Here is a 25,171-nt window from a genome sequence, read left to right as displayed (position 1 = left end):
TAGGACATGTCATCAGATGTAAACAAGTTGATTGACCCCTGCAGGCAAGCCATCACCTTTTAATTTGTTTTCAATTCCAAGGGATGATAAGGTAAAACAGCTAAGAGGATACAAAGATACAATAATCCAGGCCACAGATCTTTTACACAAAGGGCCAGATAGTAGATATTTTAGGTTTATGGACCACAGGGTCTCTGTTGCAGCTACTCAACTTTTCGATTGCAATGGGAAAGCAGCCATAAACAATATGTAATCAAATGAATATGGCTGTGTTCTAATAAAACTTTATTTTACTTACAAAAACAGGTAGTGAGAAAAATTTGGCCCATGGGTTCTAGTTTACCAATCCCTCGTCTAGGCTCTGGTTTTCAGACCTTTTCTTTTTTTTTTTTTACAAAAAGGAGTGCAATGGCATGATCTTGGCTCACTGCAACTTCTGCCTCCTGGGTTCAAGTGATTCTCCTGCCTCAGCCTCCTGAGTAGCTGGGATTATAGGCACGTGTCACCATGCCCGGCTAATTTTCTGTATTTTTGGTGGAGACGGAGTTTCACCATGTTGGCCAGGCTGGTCTTGAACTCCTGACCTCAGGTGATCTACCCGTCTCGGCCTCTCAAAGTGCTGGGATTACAGGTCTGAGACACCACGCCCAGCCCTAAGACCTTTTCATCGTTTAGTCTGTGAAGTCTGATACCAAATACAGGTGCCAAAGACTAGAAATCTAAACTGTGAGAGGTGTAAAAGCATGGGCTTATTCAACATTAAATCTTCAGCATCTCTTGTAGTGCCTGACACACAACAGGTACTCAATACAACTTTGGATGGATGGATGAATGGATGGACAGATGGACAAATGGATAGATGGACAGACACGCAAACTGGCACTAGCTTATGATTCCCTGTTTCTAAACAAGAACATCATCACAGTCAACAATAAATTAGCATTTATTGCATTCTTACTGTGTGCCATGCACTATTCCAAGTGCTTTGCCTGTAATATCTCATTGATGTTTTACAATAACCTATGAGGTAGATACTATCATAGACCATAGGGTTTTAGTAGTAACAACTTGTTGTCCTCAAGTTGTTAGTTGCTTAATCTTAAATGAGTTATTAAAGCTCATCTTCCCTGGTTCCTTCATATATTAATAGATATTTATGAGAATTTAAAGTACATATGAAAATCCCTATAAACTCTAAAGTGACATTCAAAGATTAAACAATTGTTGTTTCAGCCTTGCTCTGGTTGAGCGTGGACCCGTGAGACAGTGCTGGATAGTAAGATGTTACATTAGGTGTTTATAGGCCCAGTTGGCTCTGGACAAATTGGGAAACCTTAGGGCAAATTGTGGGACCTAAATATTACTACTATTGTTCACCATTATATCCTTAGAACCTAGGTGAGTGACTCACAGCAGGAATTAAATATGTATTTCTTTATGGATAAACAAAAGGAGGGCTAAATAACAAACAGAGAAACAAATAAATGAGAAAATGTACCTGCCCCAGGCAAGGAAGGGCAATATGATTATAGATATTCTGAGTCTTAATAGGTCCTCCCAGAAACTGAGGTATAGATCACTATATAAAATAATGGAACATGTCTAATCTACTTACTGCTGCCTCGAAAGCTGAGTCATTTTCATAATGGGTCAGAAAGACATTTTTCAGGACAACTTGGTAATTCATCTTTATTTCCTTGTATACACAGTACATTCCATTTAAAAAGAGATGCTAATGCATTTACGTTAAAGCATATAGATTTACAGCCTGAGATGAAATATATTCATAGATAGTATACCTTAATCCTGTTCAGGGAAAGTGAAGAATCCACTGGCGTCAGATTAGTATTGATTAACTGTCACTCAGATTGACAAAGCAGCACAAGATACACTTCGCAAATACCCAAATCAAGCTAAAAAGCTCTGCAGATACAGGTTTTGACCCTTGCTTTTTTTCTTTTTTCTTTTTTTTTTTTAGATAATCGGTTCAACATCTAAGAACATACACTTTGGCACTGACTACTTCAGTCTTCATAGACACTATTTTTATTTATGTGATGTTTGTAGGGATAGAGGAACAAACTATTAAAGACTCACAAAACGTGCTTGCCCTGGATTGGTAAGCAAAGGGAGGGAGATAGTAGATACCCTCAAAGGTGTCTTATACCAATTCAGACTGGAAGAACACCTTTTAGCATACCTGTTTTTACAACACTTGTCTGGTAGTGAAAATTGACTAGCTTCTGCTATCCTGTGGATTTCCATTTCCTATTAAGCAGGGCATTTAAAATTGAGTCATACAGGAGTGATGATCACTCTTCAAACTGGACTTCTTTGTGAGCTCTAAGGAACAGTTCTTCGTGCTTTAGTGATGTAAACTGTTAGGGACAGACAGTCAAGACATAGAAGCCTCTACCCTGTGAGACAAATAATGAATTATTTAGGAGATGTCTAATTGCAAGTGACACAAAGCAAAATTCTAGTTTTTTAAAAATTTCTTTAAAAATGGGAATTTGCAGACTTATCAATCGCTGAGAAGTCTAAATATAACCGTCCCTGGTGCTTTTAACATCTTTCTCTCTTTTATAGGTTTTCTTTAGTCAGTTCTTCAGCAGAAACTATCTCAGAAGGAGAGACAGAAACACTTTCATTCAGGCAGCCATAGCAATCTTTGAAAGTAACTGATTAGCCCTGCTTGGGTCACATGGCTCTAGACCAAACACTCTTTCCAAGGAATCGGATATTCTGATTGGGAAGCCTGGATCGCATTCCCTTCTGTATCCTGGGGATTGGGGAGGGCCAAGTGAGCACCAGCCCCAGTAGATTTCTGCAAAGTAGGTAAATGTTCTAGTATCCAAAGAAAAGCTAAAGGATGTTGGATAGGCAAAGACATTGTAACTATCCCACCTTCCTCCTTTGTCTCAGATAGGACACCTTATTTTGAAGACCTTTCTTTGGAACTTTGTTTCTTGCTAAGTCTGGAAGGCTTGCATTGGTCAGTGAGATGATTAAATGAAGCTTCATTTTTTATTGCCCTGTCTTTTCTTCATAGCTATATTTTCTAACCCTGGTTATAAGCTAGAGTTTGATGCCTCTTATGAAGCATTGGAGGGAAAGGGAAATGGGAACTCAAGAATATTACACTTGCCATGGTTTGGGTTTATGTAACAAAGCGAGTGACCTGGAAAGTCTCTACCAGGTTTCAGAGGCCTTCATTCACTGAAGAACTGCCTTCTGAGTGGCATTTTCCCTTCAAAGAGGCCAAGCTCAGTTAATGCTACTATGGCACGTGTACCTTTAGACCCCATGGAGTGTCAAACATGGGTGTCTGGAGATGGGGGAAGCATAAAATACAATCATGGAGACGTGCAAAATGTTCATTTTTACAAGAAACAGAATCCACCCCAGCTAGGTCATGGGAAAAGTGAGAGTATTCATTGCAAGGTTGTGAGAAGACAGCACAGGAGCAATTTACATACGTTCAGTTAAGCATTATGAGATCTTCAGCTTCTAGAATCAAGGTGTTCCCTCTGCCTCTTAAGGGCCATGTGACTTCTTTTTTCTCTGCTTTGCTTTCTCACATTTTCTCACGGAGATTGCACCTCTTGCACATCTTTCCACATGGCTGCCACGCCACAGAGAGGGCCTGGAAATCTTTGCTGAGGTGTGGGCCAAGGGCACTACCTTCTAGGGGCATGACACAGCCATCCTCTCTGAGAGGTGGTCACCTCCCTAGTGAAGACTCTGGTCTTCCAAGGAGCCCAGATCTCTAAATTTTTCTAAGCGTTCTAATTCTTCTAAATCTGCCTTCTCTTGAGCTTCCTTCTAAGTCACTCCTCTCTCCCCTCTTGCCCACAGGACAACCGGCCTACTCTCCTCTAAGGTTAGGTGTTTACAGATGGCAGGAATAGCTATCGCTTTAAGGCAGTTTCTACTTTTGACCCAATGAATACCTTTTGTTGTAAAATTCAAATGCATCACTGGGGTCTGTTGGGGTGAGGTGGGAGGGAGAGCACCAGAAAGAATAGCTAATGGATGCTGAGCTTAATTCCTGGGTGATGAGTTGATCTGTGCAGCAAACCACCATGGCATGTGTTTGCCCATGTAACAAACCTGCACATCCTTGCACATCCTGCACATGTATCCTAGAATTTAAAATAAAAGTTGAAGAAAAAACAAAGGAAAACAACAACAACAAAAATCTCAGATGCATTTTGCTGAGTCAGAGAAGCCAGACCCAAAACTCTTATCTACTGAATGATTCTATTTATATGATATGGTAGAAAAGACAAAACCATAGGAGAATGGTGGAAGCCAGGATTTGGGGTTCAGGGGATGGATGGAATACAAAAGGGGTAGCACGAGGGAATTTTTGGAGTGATAAAATTGGGCTATATTTGCTTATTGTGGTAGATACATGACTCATTTTCCTTTATGGAAACAACTAAACAAACATCAAGGATATGCAAAGGGCCTTCCTACATGCTTGAAATGGAGAGGAGAGGAAAATACAGAAACACAAATTGATGTTTTAAAAAATTATTAAGCTGCAGACAAAGCTAAAGAGATGGGTTATGTCTGATTGTCATGTTAAATAGTAGGACTTCCTGGCTGGGTGCAGTGACTCATGTTTGTAATCCCAATGCTTTGAGCGGCTGAGGTGGGAGGATTGTTCGAGCCCAGAAGTTCAAGACCAGCCTGGGCAACATAGTGAAACCCTCTGTCTACAAAAAAAATTTTTTTAATTAACCAGGAATTATGACATGTCCCTATAGTCAAGCTACTCAAGAGGCTGAGGTGGGACGATTGCTTGAGTTTAGGAATTTGTGGCTGCAGTCAGCTGTGATCACACCACTGCACTCAGCCTGGATGACAGACCAAGACTTTGGCTCTAATTTTTCTTTTTTTTTTTTAATGCAGCTTTCTGTTGCAGGACACAGGGACTCATCAAAGGTTGTAACCCAGCCAAAGACCTGTGACAGTGGGCTTTGGGCACTAAACTGAGTGATTACAGGAGAAAATAAAGAAGCTGGTAGAATGCTATTTCACTGAGACCATTTAACTATAGGCTTAATTGTTTACTTACTTACTTACTTACTTACTTACTTATTTGCTTGCTTACTTACTTACTGGAAAAGAAGTTATCCAGTATTGCAGTGGTATAGCTGATACTGACAGCTCATACCTCTCCCCTACAGAAGTTTCTTTTTCATTCTTCAGTTTTTCTGGCTTAAGTAAAATAGAATTCAAAATATCTAAGCTCCTGCTGCTTGTCTAGAAAAGTACAAAGACTCCCATAACAGGGTCCTTGACTTTAAGTAGCTTATTTTGTGGAGAAGGCAAGACATAGTCAATGAAGACAATAAAATAAATGCTCATCCAAGACTTAAGTATTATGGAAGCACAACAGAGGGTACAATTGGTGATAACTGAGGGGAGACCAGGGAAGGCTTCATGATGGAAGTGGCATTTGACCTGGGCCTTATATTTGATGCACTGTGGGGAACAAAAGGAAAGGAGAAGTACTTTCTGACTGAGAACACTGTAAGCAAAAGCAAGGACATGGGAAAACCCAGCCCCACTCAGCAGTCAGTGAAAGGATGCCTCAGCACATGAGAGCAAAGTGTCCAGCTAAATAATCACTAAAAAGTGATTGTCAACTTTTGGTCATCTGGCTTACTACCGCTGAAAAGCTTTAAGTGAAGAACATGGCCGTATGGAAATGTCAGTTAACTTCTCTTTCCTTCGTCATGGATAGAATGGTATTAAACCTTAGGCAGGTTGACCAACAAAATTCTCTTAAGGTGTCTCAAACAAATAACAAATACGGACTTATTTTTCTGCCATAAAACTAAGGTGATATGGTTTGGCTGTGTCCCCAGCCAAATCTCATCTTGAATTGTAGTTCCCATAATCACCACATGTTGTGGGAGGGACCCAGTGGGAGGTAACTGAATCATGAGGGCATTTAACTCCTTGCTATTCTCATGATAGTGGGTTCTCATGACATCTGATGTTTTTTTAAGGGGCGTTTCCCCATTTTGCTCAAGACTTCTCTCTCCTGCCACCATGTGAAGAAGGACGTATTTGCTAACCCCTGCACCATGATTGTAATTTTCCTGAGGCCTCCCCTCAGCCATGCTGAACCATGAGTCAATCAAACTTCTTTCGTTTAGAAATTACCCAATCTTCGGTATGTCTTTATTAGCAGCATGAGAACAGACTAATACATAAGGCCAGTGGTAGACAGTTGCTGGCAGCTTAGTGGTATCTGGGTGAACATTTCTGAAGTCCTCTTGGTCTTTTTCTCATGGTCAGAAGATAAGATGGCTCATGCAGCTCCAGATATCATGCTGATATTCAGGTAAAAACAGTGAAACTAGCCACATCTATACCCTCCTGTGGACAGTAAAACTTTCTCAGTGCTCCTCCCCAGTAGAGAGCTACCTACATCTCTTTGAACAAAGTTGTCATATGTCCACCCCTAGCTTCATGGGAGTCTGGGAATGTAATTATTTAGCTGGGCATTTTGCTCCCGTGAATAATACTGGGATTTTCTTGGCCAGGGGAAAGGGGGAAATGGTTGGTGACAAGCAAATGACATGCTGGCCATACTGGGGATGAAGTCAGTGGACAAGGTAAAAAATTACATAATCAAAATTATCTATAAATCACCTATAAAGCATGCTCATTTTAAAGCTTTCATAACAGGATTGTATTCAGATATGAAATTATTTAAGTGTTTTAATGCTTTGAAACCTTCAATACTTTATTAAGATTTCAACTTGCTGGTTCTTACTTTTCAGGTCATCATCATCTTCATCTCTCATAAATGATTTTGTAAGTTTCTCCAATTATTTTTTAGACAATGTTTCTCTGTGGTCCTCAATTACTGTTTCAATTTCCTTCTCCATAGGAAGGCATCACCACCCACTTGCTTGGCCACAGGAACAGTGTGTTCTGCTTTTTCAAAGACCGGGAAATTCTTAAAATCATACACATGTGTGTGTGCGTTTTTTTTTTTTTTTTAGGTCTCACTGGCATCCATTGACCATGTGAGTCTTGATTGCTCTCACACTGTGAGAGACACTTGAGAACTGAAATCTCCACTGAGGACACAGCGTATCATGGCTCCCATCTCACCCTCACTCCCAGGTGGAAGGGCAGGCAGAATCAATGTTCTTTTTAACTTGATCACATTGTTCATATTTATTCTCTCCCTCTCCCTCTACACTGTTGGCCTGATTCTGGCCACCTGTCCCACTGAGGTCTGGAGGGTAGATATGGATGGAGAGCAACATTTACCTCATTCTTAGGACATACAGTGCATCATCTTTGAGAACCAAGGGGTCTCCCTTGAGCACAGCTCTCTGACAGTGATGTCAAGCAGCCTTCTCAGCTTGTCGCTGATGCTTTGTTTGCCTATACTATCCTTACCTAGAGGTTGCCTTGTTCCAGAAGGTTCCATCAGTGTTAAACACAACCAATGAGTTGAAATTGTTTGTTATACTGTGCAGTTTTATTTACTATCAAAAATGATGTACTCATAAGAAACTGAAATGAAATTGCTTGCTGCTTGGATGGTTCCTTTTATTTTTTTCAAGTTTTGGCTTAATGATACACTGAACATGAGTTCTGGTCTATTGATTTCCAGAGTAGAGTTTGCTTAATTAAAGTACTTGTCTCTTCATATCTTGCCAGGATGTTTTTATACGTGAATCTTAAATTGCCCTGCAGTTTCACATCCTACACAATGTTTAAAATGTGTACTTTGATGGTATGGCTAGTTCAGTTAAATTGTTAGAGTATTCAAAAATGAACATCTTATTTTATCCTTCTCCATTGTTAATAAATTATTGAATGATACTCTTTTATCTTTCTGGCTTTACTGTCTATTCTTGTCTTCATCACTATCTTTTATCATAATAAAATATATCTACCATATACCTTGATATGCCAGACATATATAGCATTTTATGATGTATTGCGCTTTAATATATATGTAATATATCTCATATATACATGTGTGTATATGTGTGTATATGTATGTGTGTGTATATACACACATATATAGTCGCTAATCCTCACAATAGCTTTATGAGAGAAATACTACTCTTCCATTTCACAAAGGAGGAAACTGAAGCTAGAAGAAGCAAATTAACTTGCCTAGTATCATATTCCTCTTCACAGTCTTCATGGAGAACCCTGAACTTTCACACTCTGTTTTCAGCATTCACATGTGTAAAAATTCCCAACCTAAATGCATCCAAACATTCACATTATGCATGCCTATGTTCAGGCAACTGAACACATGCACCTCTATCCAGCCTGTGCCACACAGCAGGCTGGTGCCTATATAAAAATGTGGTTACTAACCACCACTAGGTCTTCAGTATCTGGCAGCCAATATCCAGTACCTAGCTACCTCATGGTACTTCTCTTGTCAAAAAGTTGTAACTCTTGCTGTATTCATTTCTTCATCTTTCGCCTCTTCTTGTGCCCACAACAGTCTGCCTTCAGCTTTTGATAGAATGTCTCTTGAGATGTGTCTTCTATGTTGCCAAATCCAATGGACTTTTCTATTCCTTTCTTTAATTTCCAGCACTGTTTAACACAGATAAACTGTTCCCTGCTTCTTGAAATACATACTTCTTTCTCTTGGCTTCTGTGTTACCCCATTCCTGGCCTTCTTTCTACTTCCCTAGCCTTTTTTTTTTTTTTCATTTTCCTTTGATGGCTCATCCTTCCATACCCAAAATTAAAGTGTTGGAGTCCCTTAAAATTCTGACATTGGCTCTCCTTTTACATTACTCTAACCACTCCTTGGATCGTAACACCCTTCCCTTGGTGTCCACACTCATCTACATGCCAGTGACTCTCAATAATAGCACTTCCCCAGCAAAACCTTCCCAGGTCCTCTGCTGCTAGGCTAAGCCCCCTGTTCAGTGTTCCATCAGCTTCTTGTCCTACTTCATAGCATTTGCAACAGTTTCTCAGTTCTTTTTCCAATAGTACTCTTCTGAGGAAATTTTTTTCAGACCTTTTTCTTTTTCTTAATCACACCCCTCCCATGAAATCTTACTATCACAGATATACTAGATATCCATTTATGTACTATGTAAAGTGTGTATTTATATAGATGTTTATACCTATATATTGCTATATATCCCTAGATATAGATATACATCTGTATTTTATACATAAATACAGTAAGATTTCTTTTGCTCCCCAAGAACCAATTTTTTGTCCCTTTGAGGATAACATCACCCCCATTGAAAATGTGTGATTTACAATATTCGTTATTTTTAAAAATAGATTTAAATATTTTTCTAATATCCACCTGGATTGCTACAATAAAACTTATTAAGAGCAAAGACTGTCTTCTTACTGAACATTGCCTCAGCACTGTGCCATTCACATAATAGGTACTTGTTAACTATTTATTGACAACAAATATTACAACACTCAGAATGGCTGTAGATTTTATGTGCATTTTAAAATTTTTTTTCTTAATTTGCAATTCCTAAATAAGAAAGCCCGAGCCTCCTTTCCCCCACAAAATCATGTCTGACGTAGGCTCTACATAAATATTTGTTGAATGAATTAATTTTATCTGTACTTTTTGGATAAGAAGAATCTGTCCTGATTCCTAAAAAGAAAATATTTGGTATGTATCCTGGAAACTATTTGTAATGACTGCAGATGTTTTGCATTAGGAGTTTATTAAATGCCACCAGCAGCCTGGGGAGACACAGTGGGATTCAATTACCTCAAGTGACTATTTCTACTGAAAGTTACTTTCTAGCATCTGTGTATTGTTCATGACTGGGAAGCTTTTCAGAAGCTGACAGCCACCTACCATGTGCTTAATCCCGACACTTGTGGAAAATCTGCATCCTTGTTGATCACTCAGTTCATTTTAAATCTTTGGTTAAACATAGCCCAACTCATTTCCTTAAAAAGAATTTTTCACTTTTAGGAGAAGGCCAAAAATTCATCTTAGGAATTAAGTACAAAAACCTCTGTTTCTAAGGCATTTCCTGTGGTTAGTTATCCCGTAACTCACTCTTCTACAACTAACATACGTGCTGTAGAGAAGACTGATTTGTAGGAAAATGGGTCTCAGATATTAAAGAGTATTTAAATATCAGATTGCAACGATGTTTACTAGTCTGGACTTATAGAGACAAAAACTATATCTCACATATGTTGGAAATCTTTAAACAATGGGAGCTACATGAAGATACCTTTAGCTAAAACTTTGGAGTAACCAGAAAATTATCTTGCACAGAAGACAGTGTTCATTACTCAAGAATTATTAGTTTATTCATAATTTTTCAAAAATATTCCTGGTAAATATCATGGGAGATTAGATTTTCTTTGTCATAGTTCTTGTTCCTTCATAAGAAAAATATAGTTGGATTCAGAGCAGCTTCCTTTATTAAATAAAGGCAATTTCTATTGTGACTTAAATATCAAATACCAAGATAGCTGAATATTATTTGTGGAGTACAAAGTTTCAATGGGCATGGCTGGCTTTGAGCATTAATTACTTGGCTTTGTCTGTTTCATCTCCTCCTATAGGCCCTGTGATCATCCTTCAGTTTGCTTCTTGTCCAGCACATCACCAGATCCCATTGGTTTTCCTCTTAAATATTTCCTCAGCCATCCACTCTTCTCTGTCCTCACTACCAATCATATAATCCCATCTACCACCATATCTCCCCTGGCTTCTCCTTATTACCCTTGCCTTCCTTAAGTGTCTTTTCCATGATATAATGTCTCAGTCAGTCTGGGCTGCTATAACAGATACTATAGACTGGATGTCCTAAAAAAAAAATTTATTTATTTATTTATTTATTTATTTTTTGAGATGGAGTCTCGCTCTGTCGCCTGGGCTGGAGTGCAGTGGCCGGATCTCAGCTCACTGCAAGCTCCGCCTCCCGGGTTTACGCCATTCTCCTGCCTCAGCCTCCCGAGTAGCTGGGACTACAGGTGCCCGCCACCTCGCCCGGCTAGTTTTCTGTATTTTTTTTTTTTTTAGTAGAGACGGGGTTTCACCGTGTTAGCCAGGATGGTCTCGATCACCTGACCTCGTGATCCGCCCGTCTCGGCCTCCCAAAGTGCTGGGATTACAGGCTTGAGCCACCGAGCCCGGCCAGAAATTTATTTTTTATAGTTCTGGAGTCTGAGATCAGGGTGCCAGCATTGTCAGGTTTGGTGGGGTCCTTCATGTTGGCTTGTGCACATCCATCATCTTACTGTATCCTCACGTGGCAGAGAAAGAGCACTTGTCTTTTTTTCTTCTTCTGAGGACACTAATCCCATCATGGGCACTCTACCCTGATGACCTCATCTAAACCTAACTATTTCCCAAAGGCCCCACCTCCTAATACCATCACATTGAAGGCTAGGGTTTCAACATCTGAATTTTGGGGGGACATAACAAGTAATTCATAACATGCAGCCCCAGTGATCTTTGAAAAATGCCAGGTAGATCAAGTCAGATCCCCTGCTGAAAACCTTCACTGTGGTCTCTGAGGCTCTGCACTCCCTGGCCCAGTCTTTCTCTCTAGTCTCACCACATAATGTTCATGTCTTGCTAAGAATGGCCTAGCAGCACCAGTCTTTTTTTTTTTTTTTTTTCCGGACGGAGTCTTATTCTGTCTCCCAGGCTAGAGTGCAGTGATGGGATTTCAGCCCACTGCAACCTCCAACTCCCAGGTTCAAGCAGTTCTCCTGCCTTAGCCTCCTAAGTAGTTGGGATTACAGGCTAATGCCACCACACCTGGCTAATTTTTGTATTTTTAGTAGCGACAAGGTTTCACCATGTTGGCCAGGGTGGTCTCAAACCCCTGACCTCATGATCCGCCCGCCTCAGTCTCCCAAAGTAATGGGATTATAGGCATGAGCCACTTCGCCTGGCCCAGTCTTCTTTATTAGTGGGAATTTCCCAACTGTGAAGCCTTTCCATAGTCTTGTCTACTGCTACATTCAGCTCTTGACTAGTTCAGTTCTAATTATTTTTCAAATATCAGCAAAACTTCACTCTTTTAGGAAACTTATCTGCCAAACCAGGTTGTGACTTCAAGTTTTATACTTTCAAAGACACATTTCTTTTCTTTATCACTACTATATATTTTCATTTCTGAGATTAATTGCTAGGTTTTTTGGCATTTTTTATTTTGTTTTTGGTTTGGTTTTTTTGAAACGGAGTTTCGCCCTTGTTGCCCAGGCTGGAGTGCAAAGGCACGATCTTGGTTCACTGCAACCTCCACCTCCTGAGTTCAAGTGATTCTCCTGCCTCAGCCTCCCGAGTAGCTGGGATTACAAGCATGCACCACCATGCCAGGCTAATTTTGTGTTTTCGGTAGAGAGGATTTCTCCATGTTGCTCAGGCTGGTTTCGAACTCCTGACCTCAGGTGACCCGCCCACCTCGACCTTGCAAAATGCTGGGATTACAGGCATGAGCTACCCTGGCCAGCCAATTACTAGTTATTTAAACCAATTAGTGTACACTAGTGAAGAACATCATATTATACTGTGAGCTTCTTACCTCTTTGCTTCTCCACTAGAGCCTCCTGCTTGATATAGATTTAAGTTAATTGAACTTTGAGTTCACCAACATACTGTGCTCCTCTCCTGGTGCATAGAGTTTATCCAATCAGTTATATCTGGAAAATATATAAAATAACAGGGGTGGAAGGAACCTTAAAGATTATGTAATCCACCCAAGTGGAGAAATAATGCTAAAGGGAAAATTGTCAAAGGCCATGCAATGAATATGCAAAATTAGAACCGAAAATCAGGTTTTTGGTTTCTCAGTATTTGGGTATTTCAAGAAACAAAATTATTTTTCTTCCATTTTCTTATCACCATTCTCTAGATTGACTTCCTTTCTCCATTTTATAATCTAATATGGGTATAAAACTATATCCTTATCTTGTCAAGTAAAATGTCATCGTTATTAAAGTTATCATTCAGGTTGTATATACCCAAGCAATGTGAAGTAGAAAACTGACGTTTTTACCTCAAACCTTATTCATCAGATATTTTAACTCTGCCTTTTGAACCTGTTGAACATTTTGGCACCGACGTTTAAAACCCAAAGATGATTTTTAGCTCATATTCATTAATACAAAAGCACTAATCATAATTATACCAATATTAATCATGTTCGTCAGGAAAAAATTTATCAAAGCAAACTCTGTTAAGCTAGTTTAAATTCTTAATCAATTTTATAAACAGTATACTTAAGTAATTTCTGATTTTTAAAAGAACATTTCTTGAAATTCTCACTTTTGAGATCAGTTCTTCATGTACAAGAAGTGATTCATCATAAATTTTCTATATCAAATTTCAGTGATGGTATTTGCTGTCCTAGTAATTTTTCTGTCCAGTGTTTCTCCCAAATCCAATTTTCCTGTGTGACATTTTGCAGATATAAATTTTTCTTTCAGTATTTAGTCCACAGCAATTTTTTACATGTATATACTTTTAGATAATTTGTCATTTTTCATAAAATTTAATTTTCTCAGGTCAATCTTTGGAGTTTTAAAGAATTACAGTGTTTTTAGGGTTTTGATGTTTTAGATAAGTTTCATTTTTGCTGTCTGCCATTTTATCTATTATGAGGTTTGTTTTCTGGTGATTATTTCTACCTATTAAATGCAGTTTAAATCGGATAAAAGTCTGTTACTTTTTTTTTTTTCCTGAAATGCTGAGAAAATGTTTTGCAATTTCCTTTGATACTACAGTATTATTTTTTCTTCTCATTAGAAAAAAGAGGTTGCTAAAGGCAATTATCTGCTTAGATAAGGTTGTAAATCTCATAAAATTTTAGATTTGGGGGTTAACAATTTAACTCTGATGCTTATCCCTCATTTAAGAATTGGGGAAATCCAAAACCAGAGATTTTTATCTGACTTGCCTAAGATCATAGAGATAGGACTAGATTTCACTTCTCTTGACATCCAGGACACTTTGAGGGAAAAGTATGACAAAACTGAGATCTGTACTTGAGTATCCTTTCTGGAGAGGAGAAGCTGGCTTTTTGTTACTATGGCAGTGGAGTGCATTTGAGATTATTTTTTATTTTTATTTTTTTACAAGTTTACCCCCTACCTGTGCTAGCAGGGAAAAGAGCCATTGAGCTGATCTTTATGGTGATTCAGAGCACTTTAGATAGATCCTGTCACATGCTTTATAAGTTCCTGATTGATTGTATGGAATTAAGTTATTGGGCAGAGAACCAGCTAATGGAAACACATTGATGAAATCATTTTTGAGAGACATTAAATGGAACTTAAAATAAAGCTGAAATGACTTTATGGATTTTTCACTCAAACTGTTTATGAACATTTATTGCCAGCAAATTATATTGTGTCAAAAGAGGGAATCAGTAGGTATGGTTTTAATAGAAACCTTTTTGAAATAATAAAATTGAGAATAATTCATTATCTGAGAAAACGGAGAGAGGATGGGATGGGGAAATTCATCCTGAAGGATGGTTGTCTACTCTGGAGCTTCTGTGAAAGTGAAAAATGGTGTGAAAATCAGAAACCTGATAGCACTTGGAAAGAAATGGTCTTTTTGAAGAGTATTAATATCTCATCTCATTATAGATGTGAATTGTTTTGAGAAGAAAGGTGATTGAGGATTTAGCAAGCATTGCTTGATGGTATAAACATTGATATTTGCTCATATCTCATAAAAAGATGCAGATGTAAAGGAGTGACAATCTGCTGAGGGAGACAAGTCTAGAGGAGTGATCAAAGGCATCAGTTTTAGAACAGAAAGATTAGAGTTCAAATCCCACTCCTCACTCAATCACCCCTCCCACTTCCACTTAGTTATGTGACCATAGGACAAATTTCCTGACTTCCCTGAACCTCAAAGATACTAACAGTCTCCACTTCATAGGGTTATTCTGGTGATCATATGAGAAAGTAGAATATCCAGTACAGTTTCTAGTTCATAGTAAATGCTTTAAAAATGTTATTTTGGAAAGAGTCATAGAAGATCTGGATAAGAAGGACGAATAAGAATCATAAACATTATATAATATTACTGCTGATTGCTTTGTGACAGAGATCTCATTCAGCCTTCCAAGATTCCTAGGAGATAAAGGTGCTATCAACACACTTTATTTTGAGAGAGGGAAACTGAATATCACGGAGGTTGAACTTCATGCCCAAGGTCACTCCACTAATGAGTGTCTTTGAAATCTCCCCCTAAGAAGTCTTATCAATGAGTCTGTCCTCCAGTATGTGGAACATATGGACCCCCATTGGCCAAAATCCAGCAAGAACACAATCAGAGTATTTGGTTGGACCGTGGGAGCTGAGGGAGTGGGAGCTGAGGGAGTGGGAGCTGAGGGAGGATGAGCATCTTGTTCTTCACTTCCTTTCTACATCCAAAGCCTGTCAATCATTTGCCACCTCCACCTGTCAGAGCCTATCCCTCTAGATTTTGCTGGCTTGCCATTCAGTGGACACCAGCTTACCCTGGCACTGAGAAAGCAATAATTTAATACTCCCATAGAAGCATCAGTACCATTTGGAAATGAGTCCAGTAGAAGCCTTCAGAACCTAAAATCAACCTGGCTATATCCCATATATGACCTTGTCTCTGCCCACACAGAGCTTAAGATCTAGTTGACAGAACACCACACCATTCAAAAGCATGTTCTTTGTTGAATATAATGGAGCATTTCTAAACATGATAACAATGTAAGAGGATTATAAAAATTCACACATGGAAGCAAGATATTCTCCCCTCCTTACAACATCAAAGTACACCAAATGTATAAAAAAGAAACACTTTTACTTCAAAGTACAGGATACTGCCTCAGCTAAGTTTAATTGAAAAACTAATATCTAGTGCAATTGTCTGTGATAAACTGAGGTTTAAATGATTTGAAAACACTTTGGGAGCAGACAAATCAGATAATCGCTATCTTTATGGCTGCAAAGGTTCGAATGGTGTTGACAAGTTGTAAAGATAAAAGCTTATAGCACAGTCAAGAGCTAAATGTCTAGATTGGGTTTGGGATCAATGTTAATACTCAAAGTGTAAAAGCTCTGAACTTCAAATGATCTCTCACAGTGTTCTGTTTTGCTTAACTTTTTAAGATGATAATGTAGAACTTTATTTACTGAAAAACTTTTGCTAGTCATTAGGCAAATACTAACCCACTGCGTAGATGTCATATGTGTTATGTGATTTGTGCCATGCATTGCAATAACAGAGCTTTGGTTGCTGTTTTTCAAAACATTTCCAGTTGGGTGACTATTAATAGTTTCTGAGAGACAAGAGTCAGACCTTACCATTTCTAGGCATCTTTTCCTTTCTGAAGCCGAGATGGAATTTGCCTCATGGCTTCACTCTGATCTCAGCAAGAATGTTTTCAAAAGAAGTTCCTTGTTTTTTCAAGGGCTGTTTGCATGAGTGGTTCAATGCTTTCCTATCATGGAGCTCTAAAGCCGCTGAAAAAATATGTGGGAATTGGGCTGTATAATGGATTCGCTGCATTTAGCTCCAATCAGTGTGCTGATTGTGCCTCCAGGTGACTCCAATATCTCCAATCTCTGTTTGCTTTTCTCTTTTGTTTACAGGAGCGGAGGGCACAGTGTTCCCTAAATCTATAGAAACACCTAATGTCAGGGCAGAGCCCTTCAAGGAACTAAGGTAAACTTCTGACTTTAGTTTGCATTGATTAATGGCTATTGCCTTGCTCTGCGCAACTGGCCAATGATTCATTCTGAATAAATAATAAGTGTCACAACGCGAATACATAAATTGAAAGAGGTTGGAGAGAACCAGAAGGTAAGCTACAACCAAAAGAAAATTTTCTTTGAGAACTTAAAATTGAGGATCTGGGTGGGGTAACAGGTTGCCCACTTTGTGAAATTTAGATTCATTCATTTGGAATGTTTGTTATCTGCTGTATTTTGTGGTACCCAAAACCTATCCAGTTAGAGAACTAGTTGGTAATTGGTTCTGATCAGCCCAAAGAAAAATGATATCTAAAAGAAGCTGAAGTCTAAATATAATACAGATGTCTTACTGTGTAACAAACTCTCCACTACTTGGGGTGGTATGGTACTAGAAAGAATCCCCTTCTGCAGATGTTCCAGGTGCTGATGTTAATCTTCAAATATTTATAAATGTGCTGCCTTAGCAGAGAATGACTCTGAGATGCTGTGTACTCAGCACCAGCAACTAAGAAAAACACAAAAGAACAGATAGATGGATAAACAGACAGACAGACAGACAGGCAGAGAGAGGGCCTGAAAACCATTCCAGCCACCAAACAACCATCCGATTGTCCCTCCCCACAAAAGGTATTTAAAACGGTATGTTGAAACAAATAGAACTATTCTTTCTATTGCTTCACTTATTCATCATAATTGTGATGAATTCAGTGAATACTGGCTTTTTTTTTTTTTTTTCTGGTAGTTCTTTTACCTAAAAGCAATCATAAATCACCAAATGACCATATATGGCACTGAATAACTATTTCATAATAGACATCAACCATAGACACATGTACTTGCATTGCACAAATCATATCTACTCTTTCATGATGCAGTCTGGAGATCTATGCTTTGCTAAAAAAGCAAGAGCCATGTTCGAGCTTGTGTTTCTCTTAACAGAAGCACATGCTCAGTAAGTGGAAAATGTATCACCTCATTATAAAACCCATAGCATTTTTTGCAAAGTCTATAAGTCTGGATGACTGTAAGGAATAAATTGGGCCAAAGGAAGAGGATAGTTGGTGGAGAATGAGTATCTTTTCATAACAAAATCCCACATAGAGTGGGCTATATTTTTAAGATTACACATCACACCACAAGGTTCTACTTTTTACTAGCATAACTATCTTCAGAGCTTCCACATGCCTGAGTTTACCTGATTCTCTGTCAGCTAGTTCCTATGTTTCATGTAAGGTACTGAAGCTAGAATCTTTTAAGCAAATGCATCTGAGAAAACTTGCATTTTAGGACTCTATGAGAAAGAGTTACTGCCTGAGAGTGCAATGAACCCTCGTGTCTGTGATGGAAGAGGTCTTTCGAGACCAGCTAATGAGTGGCCTGGTTCCCTTTCTTTACATAGTCTTCTGTAGAAGCAGGTTTCTTACAGTCAGTAATTAGTGATGATTAGCCCCAAGAAAAAGTGCTGTCTAAAAGAAGCAGGACTCTAAATACAATATAGATATATTTTCTGTGGAACAAAGATTTTCATTACCTAGAAGATTTGGGAAATATAAAAGGAAAGAAGTTAGGCTGTCTTGTCTTTAAGCAGTAAAGTAAGTCTTCTGTAGTTAGAAACAAACCCAACCCAAACCAGTGAAACAAAAAGACAACTCTCCAAGCATTAGCCCACTCTAGAGATGCATAGCCTAAAGAACATGGAACAGAGTATTTGCACATGTTATGCTGGAGACATAATTGTAGTGTTTGTTACACGACTTATAAACAACCTTGAAACTTGCCTTTAAAAAGTTAAACCTCCACAATTTACAAGTAAATCTCCTAAGTCCAGTGCAACAAAATAAATAAAGATTTCGTGCAGTTGGTTTATTTTCCGTGCTTCTTCTAAAGTTATAGGTATGTCCCACAGAGGCTAGAAAGCATGAAATTTTTGAAAATAATTTCAATTTTCATTTTAGATTCCAGGATACACGTGTAGGTTTGTTACATGAGTATACTGCATGATGCTGAGGTTTGGAGTACAAATGATCCGTCACCCAGGTAGTAAGAGTAATACCCAATAGGTAGTTTTTCAACCTTTTGCCTTTTCTCTCTCCTCATCTAGTAGTCCCTCAGTGCCTTTTGTTCCCATCTTCATATTCATGTGTATCCAGTGCTCAGCTCCCACTTATTAGTGAGAATGTGCAGTATTTGGCTTTCTGTTCCTGTGTTAATTTGTTTAAGATAATGGCCTTCAGCTATATTCATGTTACTGCAGAGGACATGATTTTGTTATTTTTTTATGGCTTCATAGTGTTCTATGGTATATATGTACCACATTTTCTTTGTCCAGTCCATCACTGACAGACACCTAGGTTGATTTTCATGTCTTTACTATTGTATATTGCAGTGAATATACAAGTGCCTATGTCATTTTGATAGAACAATTTATTTCCCTTTGGGTATATATTCAGTAATGGGATTGCTGGGTCAATTGGTAATTGTGTTGTCAGTTCTTTGAGAAATCTCCAAATAATGGCTGAAGTAATTTACATTCCCACAGCAGTGTATAAGCGTTCCTTTACTCCACAGTCTCACCAGCATCTGTTGTTTTTTGACTTTTTAATGATAGTCATTCTGACTGATGTGAGATGGTATCTCATTGTGGTTTTGATTTGTGGTGTGCAGCATTTTTCATGTTTTGGCCATAGGTATGCCTTCTTTTGAGAGGTGTCCTTTTATTTCTTTTGCCCACTTTTTAATGGGGTTGTTTTTTGCTTGTTGAATTAAGTTCTTTATAGATATTATATCTTTGTCAGATATTAGACCTTTGTTGGGTGCATAGTTTGATAATATTTTCTTCCATTTTGTAGACTCGCTATTTATCCTGTTGATAGTTTCTTTTCCTGTGCAGAACCTCTTTAGTTTAACGAGGCCCCACTTGTCAATTTTTGGTTTTGATGCAATTGCTTTTGAGGACTTAGTCATAAACTCTTTCCCAAGGCCTATGTCCAGAATGGTATTTCTGAGATTTTCATATATAATTCTTATAGTTTGAGGTCTTCTATTTAAATATTTAATCCATCTTTAGTTAATTCTTAAATATGGGGAAAGGTAGGAGTTCAGCTTTATTCTTCTGCATGTGATTAGCCAGCTATCCCAGCAACAGTTATTGAATAGGGAATCCTTTCCACATGCTTATTTTTGTTGACATTGTCAAAGATTAAATAGCTATAGGTATGAGACTATTTCTGGTTTCTCTATTCTGTTCCATTGGTCTACATGCCTATTTCTGTATGAATACCATGCTGTTTTGGTTATGGTAGCCTTAAAGTACACTTTGAAGCTGAGTAATGTGACAGCTCTGGAGTTGTTCTTTTTGCTTAGGATTGCTTTGGGCTCTTTTTTGGTTCCATATGAATTTTAGGATTTTTTTTTCCTAATTCTGTGAAAAAATGACATTGGTAGTTTTTAGATTACATTGGGCAGTAAGACCATTTTAACAATATTGATTCTTTCATTGATTCCATGAGCATGGAATGTTTTCCCATTTGTTTTGTCAACTGTGATTTGTATCAGTGGTGTTTTATAGTTCTTGCAGAGATCTTCTTCCTCCTTGGTTAGATGCGTTCCTAGTTACTTTATTTTTTGTGTGGGATTGCTTTCTTGGTTTGGCTCTCAGCATGAATATTATTGGTGTATAGAAATGCTACTGATTTTTGTAAAATGATTTTATCTTTATCAAAGTCATTGCAGTCCTAGGAGCCTTTTGGTAGAGTCTTTAGAGTTTTCTAGCTATAGAATCATATTGTTGGACTGGGTGTGGTGGCTCACACCTGTAATCCCAATGTTTTAGGAGGCCAATGCTGGAGGATTGCTTGAGCCCAGAAGTCTGAGACAAGCCTGGGCAACATAGTGAAACCCTGTCTCTACCAAAAGAAAAAAAAGAATTAATAGCCAGATGTGGTAGTGATGCATGAGGATAGCTTGAGCCCAAGAATTTGAGTTTGCAGTTGGCTATGATCGCACCACTGCTCTCCAGCCTGGTGGCGGAGCAGGACCCTTTCTTTCTTTCTCTCTCTCTCTCTCTCACACACACACTCACACACACACACACACACATACACACACGCAGAATCATATTGTTAACCAAGAGAGATAATTTGACTTCTTTTTTTATTTATTTCTCTTGGCTGATTGCTCTGGCAAAGACTTATGTATAGAAGTGATAAAAGTGGGCATCCTTGCCTCATTCCTTTTCTTAAGGGGAATGCTTCCAGCTTTTGCCCATTCAGTGTGACGTTGGCTGTGTGTTTGTCATAGATGGCTCTTATTTTTTTGAGGTAACATATCTCAAAACATACCTTATTTTTTTGAGGTAACATACCTCAAAAACATACCTTTGATGCCTAGTTTTGTTTTTTTGTTGAGGGTTTTTCTCATACAGGGATATTGGATTTTATTTAATGCTTTTTTCTGTATGTCTTGAGATGATCATATGGTTTTTGTTTTTTATTCTGTTTATATGATGAATCACATTTATTGATTTTCATATGTTGAACTATCCTTGCATCACAGGAATAAGGGCTATTTAATCATGGTAAATTAACTTTTTCCTGTGCTGCGGGATTTGGCCTGCTAGTATTTTGTTCAGGAATTTTGCATGTGTGTTTGATGAACAGGAATATTAACCTGTAGATTTCTTTTTTCGTTTTGTCTTTGAGAGGTTTTGATATTAGGGTGATGCTGGTTTCCTAGAATGAATTAAGGAGGAGTACTTCCTCCTTGGTTTTTTAGAATAATTTCAGTGGAATTGGTACCAGCTCTTCTTTGTACATCTGGTAGAATTTGGCTGTGAATCCATCTGGCCTGGGGCTTTTTTTGCTGATAGGTTTTTATTACTGATTCAGTTTCAGAACTTGATCTTCACTCTGTTCGGGGTTTCAACTTCTTCCTGATGCAACCTTGGGAGGTTGTGTATTTCCATGAATTTATCCATTTCCTCTAGATTTCCTAGTTCGTATGCATAGAGGTGTTCATAATAGTCTTTGAAGGTCTTTTGTATTTCTGTGGGGTAGCTTGTAATGTCACCTTTGTCATGAAAACATAAAAATATTTTCTTATGTAATTCTAAAGCTTGCTTTTTTTTTTTTTTTTTTTTTTTGCCCCTGTTGTTCAAACTGTGATAGCCTGGACTGAGTCGGGGACCTAGAATGTCATAATTTAGCTCCTTCATCCTTTTGAAATTTTTTAAAATGGTGTTTTATAGGAGTATCTCTGACCAATTGAAAAGATGAACAATTATTAGTAGATTAGCCCAGACCAGTGTGTCTGTCAATGTTTTATATTTGTCATTTCATGGTGCCACATGCTACTCCATGCTATTGATTCCTATTGACCTTGGATATTGTGTAAATTGTTAATGACCTTGGTGACTAACTCTTCTGGTCTCTGACTTTAGCACTGGATCAGTCTTACTTGGCCATATTCACACTGCTATGTCTTCTAGATTTAAGAAAATAGAATAAGTGAGGTTCCTGGACTTGTACTAGCAAATAAAGCTAGATCGACTCTTTAGGTGAAGTGAAAGTGGTCCATTCTTCAGTGGTAGCAAAATGGAGGGAAAAGAGCACTGTGCTAGGAGATGGGTGCCTAATGCCAACCCACTGTAGGGGCCAAGGGAAAGCTTCCCTTTCACTATCTGCAGATTTACTAAAAATAAACTGACAACAGGCAGATTAATAGCAGAAAAGGCATAATAAAAAATGTACCTTAATATGTACAGCACAGGGGGATTGTAGGAGAACAATTACCCAATAACCCAATGAGATACAGATGCTTATAGGCCTTTCTTCATAGGGGAGGGGAGATGAGGAAAATGTAGCATTTGGGGAGTAGTAAATGATTTTAGGGCAAAATAAATGAACTTGGGGAACATAGAATGGTCTGGGACAAAGTTTGTTGGGACTGCAGAGCAGATGATGTCTGCCAAATGATGTTCTTTGAAATACTGAACGAGACTGAAACAGCAAACAGTGGTTTGTGACAGAATTCTGTCCAGGTGTGTTGCCGTACTTCAGTCTTTCTTCTTACAGTATGAGTCATTCATAAAAACTCAGGGAAGGAACCAACGGTAATTGTTTTTTTCTTTCCTTTGGCGGGGTCCAAACTTTAGACAGATAAGGGAACTTCAGAAAATAGCTTCTTCCAGACTCTCTGCTGGAAGAGAGCCTTAATTTTAAATTAAGCTAATTTTTAATTAAGCCAAGAGCCTTAAATTTAAAATAGCAAGCCAGGGTGCCATATTTTGTTGTATTAGTTTCTGAGCCCTAATATCCCTATCTGGCCTTGAGCTAATTGTGCAGCCCTGTCTGTGAAAAGGCAGGGCACTTCTAGCTCTAAACAGCAAATCCTTTTATATTATTTTGACTCTTGGTTTCAAAATAATTTTAAAGTTGAGGAAGAGTTATAAAATTTATACAGATAATTATCATCTACCTTCACCCAGTGTTCTCCAAAGTTAACATCTTACATCTCTGTGGTATAGTTACCACAACTAAGAAATTAACATTGTACTCCTATAATATCATGCTTTACATAAGATTTGTTTAAAGGAATGAAATCACCTGAAAGACTTATAGATTAAAAATATGTAAAAAGGACTTTAACAGAAAAGCTATTTGTTAAGAGGTGAATGTATAGATCTTTAAAATTCTCACTGCAGTTAAGTTGGAATGTTTTTATTGAGGGTTGTTTTTCTTTAATATTCTATATCCAGATTTTCTTGCTCTTACTTGTCAATAATAGAAAGCAAATGAATTTAAAAGACCTCACCTTATTTATACACAGACTGTCTTTTAAAATAGACAAGCAGAAACTTAAATATACGTGCTCCTCATCTAATCAAACGTGAGAAAATTACATCTATTTTAAAAAGCTTCTCCATCAGAGTAACATTTGCGTCCTCAAACCTCTATCTTGGCTGCTAGAGGTTTTATGTTTGTTCTTATTTTTTTTGTTGTTGTTGTTTGCTCGTTTGTTAACAAAAACCAGATTTAAGTCTTCTGGTATTTCTTCCTAGAAGATGTCAGTTAAAGGAGAGGTAGCTTCCCCTTTGCTACAGTTTTGGTTCATTGCCTTTTTGTTTTTGTTTTTGTTCTCAGAGTTACTATATTTGCAGTCTTTGGTTAAGATGTTTGCAAATAATCCAGAGTTGAGCTCAAATTTTCAAAAACCCAAAATGCTTTTCTCCAGACAAATAATGAGTGTTACAAAGGTCTATCCAAGCATCCATCTCAAGTAATGTTGATTGACTTTTTTCCTGCAGGCTAATTCTGAAGTAAAGACACGTTCTGGATTCCAGACTATACTTAAAATTCTACCGGGCACTATACCCATCCCTTGAAATGAGAAAAACTCATCTTGAGTTGAAATCGTATTTTAATAAATTCACGATCCTAAACTATGAATATCTTAAATGTTCACTTATTCACTGTTTCCCCCCACCCCCCGAAGTCTATATAAAGACAAATGGAAAAATCACTGATCTCAGACTGTTCATGATCTGAAACAGGAAATAGGCCATTCAGTTTTGCATATGTATTTTCCACAGGAACAGAGGCTTCCTTTGAATGCCTTCCTTGCTCTAAAAATTCCTTTCAACTGTAAAGTTTCCTTGTAGGATTCTGATCCTACAAGAATAGGAAGTAGACTGTGAAGTCTTCTTTCTCAGGTACGTGCCATGGCAAATGTTAAAAAAGAGAGAAAGTTATATAGACTACTACATTAACTAATATAGCCAACTTTGTTGTCCTAAATATCCCCCCAAAGCTTGGAAGGAACCATGAAATGTCAAGTCAAAATGTCTTTATAAAAGAATTCTTCATGTTCACACTCAGTTAATATGCTGATGTGCTCTTACATTACATAAAATTATTTACATAAAGTAATTTTTAAAATTTCTTGGAATGCAGAGATAAAATGAGAACTCGAATAATTGATAGTTAAAGAGAAATCAACAGAAAATATCATCCCCCAATACAATGTCGTGTGATAATTAACATGAACCAAGCCAGAGAAAAATGGAGAATTACAAAATCTACTTAGAAGAGTTAAGTAAAGTTGCCCAAAGGAGTTGGCGTTTTGACTGAAAGAAGAGTGAAAAGGTAAAAACTAACAAATCGGTCTAAGAATTCAAAAGGAATGGTTCTCTGGAACCATTTAGGGTAGGGGCAAACAGCCCAGCATATTTCTGTAACTCCTCAAAATGTTATTGGGTATTTACAAAAATTGAGTTTTATAATGTAATTTTCCTCGTAACAGTTGCATTCTTTAAAAAATTGTATGAAGGCAATTTCAGATATGGTTGCAGAAGACTTTGAAGATTTTTATAAGTTTTTAAATTCAGTGCACTACTTAATTTAGAACTAAAAATTTCACTAATCTCAAATCTATTGAAAAGAGCTTGAAATAAATA

General features: G+C 37.8%; 1 protein-coding gene across 3 annotated transcripts in view; it reads left to right on the top strand.

Moving 5' to 3' along the window:
* Positions 1 to 25,171, top strand: part of SGCD (sarcoglycan delta) — a 1,048,938-nt gene that overhangs the window by 923,437 nt on the left and 100,330 nt on the right. For all 3 annotated transcript variants that reach the window (XM_033180496.1, XM_033180497.1, XM_033180495.1), the window contains one exon: positions 16,618 to 16,690. In XM_033180496.1, the coding sequence (XP_033036387.1) occupies positions 16,618 to 16,690 (73 nt within the window). The remainder of the gene's footprint in view (positions 1 to 16,617; positions 16,691 to 25,171) is intronic.

This window comes from Trachypithecus francoisi, unplaced genomic scaffold (genome assembly GCF_009764315.1).
Source record: "Trachypithecus francoisi isolate TF-2019V2 unplaced genomic scaffold, Tfra_2.0 Lachesis_group2, whole genome shotgun sequence".
Taxonomy (NCBI): domain Eukaryota; kingdom Metazoa; phylum Chordata; class Mammalia; order Primates; family Cercopithecidae; genus Trachypithecus; species Trachypithecus francoisi.
This window is presented reverse-complemented; position numbering and strand designations above follow the sequence as displayed.